At 46.8% G+C, this 14680-nt stretch overlaps 1 protein-coding gene across 1 annotated transcript in view; it reads right to left on the minus strand.

Moving 5' to 3' along the window:
• CHEK1 (checkpoint kinase 1) overlaps positions 1–14680 on the minus strand; it is a 188031-nt gene that overhangs the window by 107402 nt on the left and 65949 nt on the right. The window contains exons 4-6 of the mRNA XM_078682330.1: positions 8896–8960; positions 8741–8810; positions 384–572 (exon numbers count right to left, since the gene is read on the minus strand). Coding sequence (XP_078538456.1) covers positions 384–572; positions 8741–8810; positions 8896–8960 — 324 coding nt within the window. The remainder of the gene's footprint in view (positions 1–383; positions 573–8740; positions 8811–8895; positions 8961–14680) is intronic.

A 14680-nucleotide genomic window follows, 5' to 3' on the forward strand; every position in this document is an offset into this window, starting at 1 on the left:
ATCTCAAATCGAACCCAAACATTCTTTTCACAAGGAAAAACGTAAAATCACATCTCCTAAAATTATATCTAAAAAAATAAACTTAAACAGCCACCTTTCTAGCTTGCAGACATCTTTGCTATACATTTTTCCCCATCACTTAAGTAAACCACAATGAATTTCCAGTTTTATGTAAAGTGCTTATTTACACATGTGGTAAGTAAAAACAAAATCAATTATACTTTGCTTTCATGATAATGTGCAGTCAAAAATCATTCATCTGTTTTTTTTCCTCATGCCTGAATACATTAGACAGGAGGAAAAATGTATTGAGCATGAAGTATAAAAGCAGCATATAAAGAATCTAGGAAAACTGATTTCAAGAGCCTGTCTCTGCTTCTTACCTCCAGCTAGCATTGCAGTTAGAACTATCCCACAAGACCATATATCCACCGGTTCTGCATGAAATTCTTTTCTTTTAATTAGTTCTGGTGCAACATAAGGGAGCGTCCCACACATCTTGTTCAACAATCGCTCGCGGCCGTTGTGTCTGAACACAGTTGCCAAACCAAAATCGGAAATTTTAAGTTTATCTAAAAAATACATTAAAAGAAAAAGCAAAATAGATTAAATATTTCAAGTGCTTTTCTAGAGAATTCAAAACAGATCTTAAAAGCAGTGCTTTTTCAGGGACACAAGCATTTTATCTAATACAAAAGTGCTACAAAAACTTATAAAATACAGAGTTTTAAATAGTTGACAAAAATTACAATTTACATTTAATCAATGCAGCGACTAAAAATGTAGCCCGTTTTTCCATTTTAGATACAGTCAGAAACAATGTAATGTAAATACTAGGCACAGAAAGAAAAAACAAAACTGGCGTCCTGTTTAATACAGGATACCTAAAACAGCATGTGTGTCACAGACTCATTTAGTTACACTTACGGGACACAATCTCATTTCATACGCAATGGTGATGGAGTTTTTTTTTCATATTAAAAATGCTTGCATTTATATTTACAATAACATGATCACACGCAAATGTATTTTTCGCATTTAAACTTACTGTAGCTAGCATATGCCACATTTAAAGATGGAAGCCATTTTGCTTCTTGTCCTGTATCTTTATTTCAATAGAAAACCGAGCCAGCAATCTTGAATGATGTATCTTTTGTTTTTTGTGTGAAAGGTTTGATGCAATCCTTCTAGGATGCTCTAATGCGCACATGCAGGGTACAACTTGAACTGAATGTATCTTATGTTGCAGACAAGTGTTAGTCCGGAGCACGTTTAGAGTGAGTGCATTGTGCATTTGCTTGGGAAAATTAGCAAAGTTGTTTTATATGCTTGTTCCTTAAACTAATTGGTTCTTCTTTTGGGACTCGTATGTAGGTGGAGCAAAATGTGAGAATGTGTGTTTTCAGCCAGTGGAATATAGATGAGAAGTTGGAACTCCCTTTTCCATTGCTTGTGAGCAGATGCCTTTCTATTGCCTTTCAAGACTATCTGGCATAATCCCTTTATCCTGACTTCTCCCCAGAACACCCGACTTTTCCCTAGTTCGGCAGAGTAGAATGCTTTCTTTATGGAAGAGCTGATTTTGATCTATTTAATTCGAGACAGCTTCGTAATAGTCGGTCTATGTTTCTAGGTTTTTAAATTGGTTTGAAAATATATGGACTAACGCATTCACGTATTGACAGCAGAATTACAAGTGTTGATGATTTAAATGTGTAACTTTGTAATCCTTTAACAAACTTCCATTGTTTTGAAAATTAATTCACTCTTGCCTGCAATGGAACCAAATATGCTTCATGTTATTGAAATGTATTGATTGTGATGTTTAGCCTCACTGAGAAGTAAAGATTTATCGGAGGGCACTTTTTGAGCCTGAATTTGCACCAAAATGTGCACAGAGCAAACTGTATAGAATTACATACAGACACCTGGTGCCAAATTCTGATGGGAGGTTCACTGGGGTTATCATGTAAGATCAAAATATATACTGGGCTTAAGCAGGGCGGCCTGCTGGGCCCTCTTTTGTTTTCATTGTATATATCTGAACTCCCCAGCGCTTTGAACTCAGTCTGGGAGGATGCTCCCAGATTTGGTACAATGTCAGTTGGTTCTTTATTATACACAGATGATGTGGCAATTTTTTATCTAACGCGCATTGGTCTGCAACGTCGTCTGGATGCACTAACTAAATATGCAAAGACCACTTTTTTAAAATTAATATCGCTAAAAGCAAAATCCTGGTTTTCCGCAAGAAAGGGCTAAGAATAAAGAGAGGGTATAAGTGGACGTTGGGGTACGAAGAAATGGAACTAGTTGATTTGTACTTGTATTTGGGCAAGGTTTTTTCAAAAGCTGGACGAGATATCGAGCATATTAAACTTTGTGTTAGTAAGGTTGTCTCCCAAGCTGGAGCCTTAAACAGATTTTATAAAACTTGTGGGAGACGCCACTCTAGTCATGTTCCATCAGTATTTAAGGTGAAAGTCCCCCCTTCATTAACATATGCTGCTAAAGTACTGGATATGAATCACTGGCTCTTTCGATAAGGCTGAAGGCAGAATCTTACGCCAAATTCGTAACTTAAATTCTTTGGCTGCCCCAAAGTATTACGTCTGGAATTTGGTCTAGTCTCTTCATATATTTAATCCGTGGCTGCAGTCCTGAGGTGGGGTAACTCCCTCTTTTGGGGGGATGAGGGCACTCTTAGGGCTGCCTTGAGAATAGAAATGTTTCATTAATTGAAAGAACAATCGACATTCTTTAGGTCCTCTGCACAAGCAAATGATCTAGTTGGGCTTAGCTTAAATGTTGATTCCCCTATGCCAAAGTCTGAACTGAAGCTGTTTATAAAGAAGTCCACAACCTCTATTAGCATGGCTAGAGAAACTGCTTTAAGTCAGTCCAAATCACGTAACAAGGTGGTCTATGAGAGTGCTTTGGGGAATAGACCACCACTTTATTTAACCGGGAACCTTCCTCACGGGATTAGAAGGCTGATACTCCTATTGAGAACTAACTTGTTGCCCCTAAGAGAAGTTACTGGTATATGGGACAAAATACCAAAATAGGAGAGAATTTGTGAAATGTGTTCTTTACAAATTCAAGATCTTAATCATGTGCTATTAGTGTGCCCGGAACTACAAAGGGCCATGCTTATGTTTTTAAGAGCATCATTTATCAAATTTAATATCCATTCTGCTCAGGAGGCCCGCACATTTGTTTTGTGCCCACCAAATGATATAGTTTGCTATCAGATAAATGAATTTTTTTTAAAACATTCTTGGTTATTAGGTATTTTTTTAAGTCTATTTTGTATGTTGTAATACCTGATGGTTGGATATTGAAGAACTTTGTATTGTACATAAAGTATGTCTTTTTTTTATTTATTGGTGTACTTTTGAAGAACTCTGTATTGTATATAAAGTATGTCTTTTCTAATCTATTGGTGTACTTTGTGGACCTCCGTTGGAGTTCCATATCAAAATAAATAAATACATTGAAATTGCAGAGCAAACTGCCCTATCAATGGCACTTAAGAAAAAAAATGTAGAACTCAGTCAAGCATGCATGGTCCCATACCAACGCCACAACATTCACCTGCTAAGAATGAATTCCACCAGTTTCTCATGGCTTGGTGCTATTATCTGTGCACTGCATGCTTGTTTTCAGTTAGTTCTAGGATTAATTTGGGTACTGACGGCATAGGCTTGGAGGTGCAATTTTTCAGAGGGCCACAGCATTTACATGATTATTCATAGAGGTGCTGTAGAGGTTGAGAAGGGTGTTGACATCTACTGTAGGCTGCAAGAGTCTGGGTCGTGGATTAGATATTCTAGGATTTCTAAATAGATATGCATGAAGGAGCAGATGGTAATTTTTCCTTTTCTGCTGCCCTTCATGTGGTGGAGGATGTTTAGAATGTGGAGGGGATGGCAAGAATATCAGTTCAGAAGAACAGGGGGGTGGCAGTGGATGTTGGGGCACGCAGAGAGGAGAGGGTGGTGTCTTGCCTTTGGGGAGACTTGGGTTTGTGATGCAGTGTTTAATTTCTACATTGTTGGGTAGAGAGTCAAGGGTTTTTCTCATTGTTTTGGAACTTGATTTGCTGCATAGATTGAAGTCTCCAAGACAGGTGGATAGAGCCAGAATTGAGGAGGTCTGACAACACTCCTACAAAGTCCTTGTGGGTTCCGGGTGATCTGCAGATGACATGAAAGGAGGCAGTTTGGCAGGCTGAGAGGAGAAAGTAACAGGATAAGAGTTCAAAAGACTCTGGTGTGCCATGTCAAGATAGTGGAGGGCTACAATGACTTGTGCACAATTCCAGGTCCCGCTGTAGTTCTGCATGTGCGGTCTACGTGTTGGATGCTGTATCAAGAGGGGGAACAGAGTCAAATATGGGTGGAGGAGGGTGTGAACCAGGTTTCTGTAATAAAGAGTATGTAAGTGGTGGTGCGTGATGTTGGCTATGTCAAGGACTATGTGTTGAATTGAAGATGGAGTGATAAGGTGGTGTATGTATTCTTTCTCATGGTATGTGAATGAGGTTGTTGGTGACATGTATGAATATGGAAATAGAGAGAGTATGGTTGCAGTGTCTAGTTGTGAGAGTGGGAATGGTAGGTGTAATGGTGTTTGAGAGAAACATGGTGACTGGCTTGCCTTGGTAGCGGGGGTTCTGGCCCTAGGTCCATTTGGGGACGAATGCAAAAAGAACAATTGATGGACACAATGCTGAATAATGTCAAACACTTACCCCCAGCGCAGAGATCTGGGTCTAAATCCATAATTTTGTTGCTCACCGCGTCACCCCAGTTTTGACCTAGACATATGCAAATCATGGGAACAGTCCAGCCCAAACTGCCAGGCCAGTTCCTCCCTGGACCGTAAACAAACATCATAGGACCGGTTTCAGGGTATCACCGTCATCAGCCAGTATAGCTTGAATCCAGTGGCATGGTGAGCATGGAACCCATGTCTGGGCCTCCCTGTCCCACTTAAAATATAGGAAAAGCTCAGCTAAGCAAGCCACTTAAAATTATCCTCAGGCATGTCTATGGACCTTTTTAGAAAAAAAAAGTAGGCCTCGGTCTTTCAATTATTAACTGTTAGAATTGGGGGTCCATACTTGGTAGGGCCACGGCCTCTGACCAACTAGGGACCCTCTCCTCTAGTTAAGGCAAGGTGGATGTACGTTAGTAGATAATCCCTGCTCACCCCCTTAGTAGCTTGGCAGAGCAGACAGGCTTATCTCCAGGGCAATGTGTAAAGTATTTGCACCAGCACCTTCAGTAATTATAATGGAGACCACAAACGGACACCACACAGGTCTGATATAAAAAATAATATTTTTATATATTGTTAGGCAGACTTAAAACGGACATAAAGCAACATAAAATAGGCTTCTTGAAACAAAAGTATTCTTCTTATGGAAAGTGTTCTTAAAACGTAAAATGAGTCTGTTGCAAAAGATTGGGCAACTCAGAATGCACCCAGAGCAGTCTTTGGATGAAAAGGACTGCCCCGCTCTTCATGGGGACCCTGGGCGCGGGGGTGCGTAGGCATACAATGCCCCCATGAAATGTACCCCGTGACGGTTACCCTGGTGATGGTCCAAACAATGACTTCCTCTTAGCCCGGTACCGCACTTCACCCTGATGCCGGTACGGGCTTCCCAGGAGGGCTCGGCTATCGATTCCTTCAGTGCCGGCCGGCGCCAGCCATCCACGCACTACTCGTACCCCTCTCCTCCCAGGTGGACACGCGCTCGTCCAAAGCCCACACTCGAGCGTTATCTGGGGGGAACAGCAGGCAGGTCGGCTCCCGGCTTCCTCGTGACACGCAGCTCGGGCCAGACGCGCTGGGCCAATCCCAGCGCGGCTCTCGGATGACGCGGCGGGCCGCCAACCAACCGCAGCGCGGCTCCAGGGAATCCCAGCGGAGAGGTCAGAGCCCGCCGTCCAATCCCAGCGCGGCGATTTGGGCGAGCCTCCCCTCTTCTTCTCGGCTCCCGGTGCCTCGCAGATCTCGGTGCTGGGGGCCCGGGGGATGCCGGGTTTTCTCGGGCAGAGTCAGGGGCCCACGGCGCTCCTGTGTAGTGGCAGGAGGGCGGCCCCCTGGGCTCTGGCGATGCTTCCTGAAGTTTGAGCTTGGGGAGAGAGGATACGAGCCCGCGAGCTCCCGCAGCACCCTCTCTCTCGGCAAATGCAAGTCACCAACATGGCATTCCCCCGCACACAGCCAGGAGGGGGGGAAAGGCGATGACCACGGCAGAGTTTCTTTGTCCCTGGACTCTGGGGCCAGGAGGCTAGCTCTTCTTCTAGCCCTTGGAGAGTTCTTCTCAGCAGGAGGGGGACAAAGCACACAGCACAGTCCCAACGGCCCCTCTTAGGCAGGACAAGACAAGACAGCAGGTCAGCTTCCAGACACACAGCAATGGCAGCACTGTTCCTGGGGTCTTCTTACGGTGTCCTCTTCAGCAGGGACGCTCCTCTTCAGTCAGAAGTAGTCTGCCTCAAATGTACACAGGTCTTTCCTTTATACAGAAAATTGTCTTTGATGCCTTTGAGGTTTTGTGATTTAAGCACAGGTCGCCCTTGTCCAGACTCTGGCTGCAGGAGTCTCTCGGTCCTGGGGAATCTTTCCCTTTGAAGCAGGGAGGCAGGGACATCCGTCACCCAGCAGACAGGGGAGCCGGTATCGCAAAGGCAGGGCACAGCCCAGCACCACTCCTCCCCCTAACCTTTAGGGGCAGCCAGCTATCATCCCACTGCTGGCGCTTTCCCAGACCCTGTCACACTCACTCTAACTCACACACCCAGGCAGGCCCACAGGCAGACTGGACAAGGAATTAGTCACTTTCCAAAAGTGCTATTTTCAGACACCACATTTAAAAACCACCCATGCTAACAGATGTATTATGGATTTCTGAATCCAGAGAAACCAGGTTTGGATTTCCTATCTTATTCCTGGGGGAAGATAGGCAGGCACCCATGGCCCCCCAACCCCCCTCATTCTGTCCTATGGGCAAGGTAGCCTTGCTACAGTGAAAAACGAATTTGGCAGTAATCCACTACTGCAGCATGTCCCTTTCATCTGTACAGGCCCTACTAGGAGCACTTGCACTTTGGCACTGATCAGCAGTGGCAAAGTGACCAAAGCATCTAAACCAGCAAAACGTAATCCAGCATAGAGTCAAAAACATAGGAGGTAGAGCTCAAAAAGTCAGGGGAAACTACGCCAAGGATGCCAGGTCTAACATTAACTTCTTCAGAAACATTATTGATAAAAGGCAAACATTTGTTTTTGTATATCAAATGCTCAAGTATCCAAGTTTAAAATATAAATATGTAAAAATAACGGAAAGATGACCCCACTCCAAGTACTAACACTGCCCTCTCAACTCAGAAACTAGACATTACCATAAACACGTCGGGGATCATCTCCAAATGGAGATGATCATGTTGTTTTAAGCAACACTCTTACTTGTAAAAAACTACTGTGAAAAACTTGATGGTACAGCACTACATATTCACAGAAGTCAGTTTTAAATCATAAGCACTATCAAATACTTTAAGTTCCCTGTCAAGTGGGAGAAAACAAAATACAAGGAATGTTTATTGTTGTGTGTAATTGTCATTTCTCCACAGCTGAACATACCCATTGCAATAATCCTGAAGCTGTAATGAACCACTGTTGTTCCATATTAATGTGTGTAATGTCAACCAGGCTTTGCAATTCAACACAGACTCAATATAAAGTTTCAACAATATAATAAGCAAATCTTGGTCCAAAAATATTTTTCCTAACTTAGACCTTACTAAAAAAGAAACATCACTGGCCACTACACCTAGCCCCATGTGATAGGAAGACACTGCTCTAAAAAGCACCTATGCTTTTTAAAAGTTGATTGTGTCCCCATTTGAAGTCAATGGTGCAACGGGCACCTTTCAACCAATAATAGCATCTCAAATTTGCAGACTTTTAAATCAATGCACAGCTATTAAAAGGCTGGGCCTCTCAGTTTTCCAACCTCTTATTTACAGCATTATTTCCAGATTTAAATAAGGAATTTCGTCTTCAAACAAATGCAACCTTTCCCAAGTGGTAAATGCTGATCATCATAAGTTGCTCTTCAGTAATATGAAGTAGCTCTGGTCAGGCGGTTGAAACAATTTGGTGTCTACTCGTCGAGGCAGTCTCAAAACACTTGACTACTGACACACCAACCATTCAAATTTTCTCCTGCTCAGATTCTCTATTGTTCACCGTAACCTAAGGCCAATTATTTTATACAGCCACCACCAAGTCCTACCACATTAGCCTCCCTAACTCAGCTCGCCTGAGGCAATCAGCATGAGTCACGGGGTACGCCATACGGAAGACTTGCCAGAGACGTAGAGAAGGAAATCACACAGCTAGGCTAATCCATCCCAGACCAGAAGCCAGCTTCTCCCTACCTACTTGGAAGAAAGTAGTCTTGAAATCCAGGCATAACTCAGATTACTGGGAGAAAATTTAACCAGACAAAAATGAAAAAATTGAGAAATAAAACGTTGCCACAAACCCACAACCTAGAAGATGGAACTGTAGCCAGGTACCATTAACTCCTTACAGTGTGCTAAAACCTGCAATATCCAAGGCTCTAAAGTTATGTACAGTTTACCATTCAATATAATCAGGAGCAACTTTGTAGATCCAAAGGAGGTCTAACATGAGTATTTCATTTTTCTTAACTCACCCCTTTCATCAAGCAGAAGGTTCTCCGGCTTAATATCCCTGTGAGTTATTCCAATCCCATGGAGATATTCCTAACAAAAAAAACAAACACAAAATGATGTTCATCTTTCTCTCGGTGCAAAAAAACTTAAACTCAGAAGTAGATAATACACTTACAACACCAGCCAAAAGTTGATGAAAAAATTTGTGAGCATCTTGTTCAGGCATTCCTACATCAGGCTCTGTAAGAAACAGCACAAAGGTTTAGTTAGTTGCAATATTTTCATAATTCCTAAAGTTGAATCACAAACATTTGACAATTCTATGTAGAGAGTGTTTATCAAAGTAAATACCAAGGTAGTAATAACGATTGCACTCTGCATTGCACAGGTTTTAATGAAAATGTATTGTCTCAATGAAAATTAGAGGCCTTACTACCAAATGGTGTATTATTAATGATGAAACTAATTCATTCACATGTGTTTGTGAATAAATATGTCTATTTTTGAACAAGGGTGCTTCAATAATAGTAGTCAGAGATGTGTGACTTATTAAGCAGAGAAAATTATTAATTTTAATAGATGAGAGAGGCAATGATCAATCTATGGAGGAAGAGGAGCGATGTACTGTGTCTGATCCTGTTAAATCTCCATCAAGAGGCATGAGAGAGATGCAAGCAGAGCTGCAGATAATCACACATTACAACTGAAGCCGGCAAAAGCACAACTTTAGAAGACTAGATAGAACCCACTGATGACATATGCTAGGAGAGCCGTAAAAGAAGGGGGTGAGGGAGCAAATTTGACATTACAAGTTGACGTTGAGAGAATACTAAAAGCAGGTAGAAACTTCAGAATCCTAGACGGGGTGCACTTGTGCTCCAACATCAAACAGGTCAAATTCAGCTGTATTCCTCTTTAGGCTTATTGTTCATATCTGACATTGCATGGCAAAACAACTTCTGCCGAGACAAAGGTAGAATAGTCTATACTGGCAATTCAGAGTGGCCCCTAGTGAGGACAGTTCAGTGCACACCCACTTAGTAGCCCTTGTAGAAAACACAGATTTGCCTAGATCGTTTGCTCATGTGAAAAGTCCCAACTCTAGCAGGCTTAGCCTATCCTGAGACAGAAAAGATCAAAGGGGCCTTCAAGATTAAAGGCCTTCGTATCATACCTCCAGAGGTGAGATGTAAGTTCTGAAGAAGGACTGAATAGACTCAATTCAATTAAAAGAACTTTATTCGGTTACTGTACAAAGTAAACCATAAAAGTACAATTCATATCTCCCACAGTTAAAATGATCAGAACTATTTAAAAAAGAGGGGGCCACAATGATATCAGATGCTTTTGGCAGACGTTAAAAAGTTATTGGTATATCACAATTGATTTACGAGATTTAAAAAAAATGTTAAAAAAGCAAGTACAGAGGCAATAATAAATTCATCGTCCAAAATTTGTAGTGCCAAAATTGCAGGGTGACATTGTCTCAGACCCAATTTTCTTAACACTGGCACACACCATTGTTTCCTGGGAATAGAGTAAAATTTGCAAAAGAACAATATGTCTAGATGACTGTGCAAAAATGTCGTCTCACGGGCACTTACATAGTGTTCTGGACCAATCGCACAAGTTACTTCTTGTGTAGCGATATATCTGTAAGAGACATTAGGTAGTATTAGATTCCTTACCTTAGAATATCCCCAGGCGTCAGACTGGACCCGGAAACTTTTGCGTAGCAGTACCCTTGCGTGTCGGTAGGCGTCGTCTGCGGCTCCGCGTCCGTCGTCGGCGTCGTGATGACGTCGTCAGAGTACTTAGACGCCGCCTCCGCGTGCTGACGTCAGTTCTTAGACACAGCTTTTCCGCGCCAGAAACGCAGAGCCATGTTAAAAACCAACACTGGTGCCATTGAAACTAGGGCCCTGAAAGGGGACAACCCTAACCCTAGATATTGGTTCGCAGAACGGGGAGGATGGGTGGGTCGGTAAGGAATCTAATACTAACTAATGTCTCTTACAGATATATCGTTACACAAGTAGTAACTTGTGCATCTGAAAGAGACACGTTAGTATTAGATTCCTTACCTTAGAATAGATACCCCAGCAATACCAAGCCCGGTGGTGGGTCTGCGAACCAATAATCACACCAGAAAGTTCTGGAGGACGGAACGGCCAAAGAAGCCATCCCTCCGGACTTGGCTGTCCAGGCAGTAGTGTCTCGCAAACGTGTGCAGCGATGCCCACGTAGCTGCCTGACAGATGTCTTGTAAGGGCACACCCCTGCCCAGGGCAGTGGTAGTCGCCGTGGCTCGGGTGGAATGAGCCCGCAATCCAGCGGGGGTCTCCTTCCTAGCCAAAGAGTAGCATGCCTGGATACACAAGATGATCCACCGGGAGATGGTCCTCTTGTGCACTGCTTTCCCCTTTTTAGCGCCCACGTAACCCACAAAGAGTTGGTCATCCACCCGGAACTGGCGTGTGCGACTCAAATAAAATGAGAGCGCACGTTTTGGGTCCAGACGGTGGAGCCGCTCTTCCTCTTTAGAGGGATGCGGTGGCGGGAAGAAAGTTGGCAAGGTGATAGACTGCCCAATGTGGAAGGCCGTGACAACCTTGGGCAGGAAAGAAGGTTTGGTAGGTAGCACCACTTTGTCCGGATGGACAGAAAGGAAAGGTGGAGTAAAAGAAAGAGCCTGGAGCTCACTCACTCTCCTGGCAGAGGTGATGGCAACCAGGAAAGCCGTCTTCAAGGTCAGAAGGCGAAGAGGACAGTTGTGAAGTGGCTCAAAGGGAGCGCACATCAGAAAGGTAAGAACCAGGTTCAAGTCCCACTGAGGCATCACAAACGGAACAGGAGGAAACGTGTGTGTGATGCCCTTAAGAAATCTGTTTACAATAGGGGACTTGAACAAAGAAGGCTGATCAGGTAGCCTGAGAAAGGCTGAAAGGGCAGAAAGATAGCCCTTGATAGTGCCCAGAGCAGAGCCCTGCTGGGCAAGAGAAAGAAGGAAGAGAAGAACCTCAGAAAGAGGGGCAGCAAGAGGATCCACAGCCTTTGCTGTGCACCATGCCACAAATCTGTTCCACCTGCAGGCGTATACCGACTTAGTGGAGGGACGCCTGGCTGCCAGAATGACGTTACAGACTTCAGGAGGCAAGTCAAATGGCCTCAACTGTCGCCGCTCAATCTCCAAGCATGGAGGTGGAGACTGGACAGGCTCGGGTGGAGGACCGTCCCCTGCTGCTGCGACAGAAGGTCCTCCTGAAGAGGCAGACGTACCGGGGGATCGACTGACATATTGAGTAGCTCTGGATACCAGTACCTTCTCGCCCAGTCCGGAGCCACAAGGATGACTTGGGCCCGGTCGCGCTTGATCTTCTTCAGCACTCTGGGCAGAAGTGGTATAGGTGGAAAGGCGTACAATAGACCCAACTCCACTCGCGACGAAAAGCGTCTCCGAGCGAGTGCCGCCTTGGAAATTCCAACGCGCAGAACTGATGACATTGCGCGTTCTCTTCGGTGGCGAATAGATCTAACCAAGGCTCTCCCCATCGCTGAAAGAGGCCTTGCGCCACGTCCGAGTTCAGACGCCATTCGTGATCCATCATGCACCGACGGCTGAGCTCGTCCGCCCTGGCGTTCAGAGAACCTGACAGGTGTTGAGCCACCAGGGTCACGCCCTGGCGTTCCAGCCATTGCCAAAGGCGAAGAGCCTCCTGGCAAATGGTCCACGACCCCACCCCGCCCTGTTTGTTGCAGTACCACATGGCGGTGGTGTTGTCCGTGAACACCTGCACTACACTCCCCCGGACAGAGGGGAGGAATGCCTTCAGTGCTAGACGAATCGCCCGCAACTCCAACAGGTTGATGTGGAGCCGGGCCTCCGCCGGAGACCAGAGGCCTCTGATCTCCGCCTCTCCCATGTGGCCTCCCCAGCCCTGGAGGGATGCGTCCGTCACAACTACGTGCTACGGTTGGGGAAGGGAGAGGGATCTGCCGCTGACCCAATCGCGGTCTGTGAGCCACCACTGCAGCTGTCTCGCAGTGCCCTCCGAGATCAGGACGTGGTCGGACAGATTGCCCTGATGCTGGGCCCACTGAAACTTCAGGTCCCACTGCAGAGCCCGCATCCGCCACCTGGCGTGATGCACCAGAAGGATGCAGGAGGCCATCAGCCCCAGAAGCCGCAGCGTCAACCTGACGGAGACCCGGGATAACGGCTGAAAGATGGGAATCAGAGCCTGAATATCCCGGACCCGCTGTTCGGGTGGATAAACCCGAAACTGCGCCGAGTCCAGAACCGCTCCGATGAAGAGGAGCTTCTGAGAGGGACTCTGGTGTGACTTTGGCACATTGATGGAAAACCCCAGCTGGTGCAGGAGATCTGCCGTAGTCTGGAGGTGGCTGACGACTGTCCGGGGCGAGCCCGCCTTCAACAGCCAGTCGTCTAGGTAGGGAAAGACTGAAACCCCGAACCTGCACAGATGAGCTGCGACCACCGCCATCACCTTTGTGAACACCCGTGGGGCGCTGGTAAGGCCGAAGGGGAGCACGGTAAACTGAAAGTGCTCGTGGCCAACCGTGAACCGCAGGTAGCGTCGATGGGCCGGCAGGACGGGGATGTGGAAATAAGCGTCCTGCAAGTCCAACGCTACCATCCAGTCTCCTGGGTCCAGGGCAGCTAGGACCTGAGCCAGTGTCAGCATCTTGAACTTCTCCTTCCGGAGGAAGCCGTTGACGTTCCGTAGATCCAAGATAGGGCGTAGGCCCCCTTTGCCCTTCTTGGGTACCAGAAAGTAGTGGGAGTAGCAACCACACCCTACTTCTGGCCCAGGAACGCGCTCGATGGCCCCCTTGGCCAAGAGGGCCGTAACTTCCTCCTGCAGAAGTCGCAAGTGATCCCCTGATACACGGTGGTTCTGCGGTGGCATGGCTGGAGGAGTCGCCTCGAAGGGGAGGGAATAGCCCCTTCGGACGATTTGCAGCACCCACCTGTCCGAAGTGACAGTACGTCAGTGGAGGTGGTGATGGCAAACCCTGCCCCCCACTGGAGTCACATGGGCCTGAAAGCACGGACTAGGAGGGTTTTGAGGCGGATGCTGCGGGGGAAGGTGTGGACTGACCTCGCCGCTGCCCCCGACCGCCCGGACGGCGGTTCCCATGGCCGCCACCGCGTTGGGTATTGCCCTGCGGAGCGTGGCTGGCGGCGCGTGTGGGCGCACCCCTTCCGTGGCCACGAAAGGAGTGAAAGGCAGCCGATTGCTGGCGCTGGCCCGAGAGGCCCAAGGACTTGGCCGTAGCCCTGGAGTCCTTAAAACGCTCAAGCGCATGGTCTGCCTTGTCGCCAAAGAGGCGACGGCCATCGAACGGCATGTCCATGAGAGTGCTCTGGACATCAGCCGAGAAGTTGGCGGACCGCAGCCAGGCGTGGCGTCTGACCGCCACCGTCGTTGCCATCGCTCTACCCAGCGAGTCGGTGGTATCCAGCCCACACCTGATGGAATACTTGGCTGCATCCCGGCCCTCCACAAGGGCTTGGCCGAGTTTGGCCCGTACCTCCAACGGACACTCTGGCAGCACTTCCGCGACCTTATCCCCCACAGAGTGGGTGTAACGTCCCAAGAGGCAGGCGGTGTTGGAAGACCGCAGGCCTAGACTAAGGGATGAGAAGATCTTCTTCCCATACTGGTCACACCTCTTGGATTCCCTGTCCGGCGGGGCCGACAGGAATGCGGTCTGGGAATTGGAGGCCTGGATGACCAGGCTCTCGGGGGTAGGGTGGGAGGACAGGAAACATGGGTCGCCCGGGGCTGGGCTGTGGCGTCTGGCCACGTTCCTATCTACGGGCGAACCCGTAGCGGGCTTGACCAAGTGCCCAGAAGAACGTCGGTCAAGGCCTCATTAAAGGGCAGCAGAGGCTCGGCCGAGCTTGACTGCGGTTTAAGGACCTCAGTGAGGAG

Source organism: Lissotriton helveticus, chromosome 3_1 (genome assembly GCF_964261635.1).
Source record: "Lissotriton helveticus chromosome 3_1, aLisHel1.1, whole genome shotgun sequence".
NCBI lineage: Eukaryota > Metazoa > Chordata > Amphibia > Caudata > Salamandridae > Lissotriton > Lissotriton helveticus.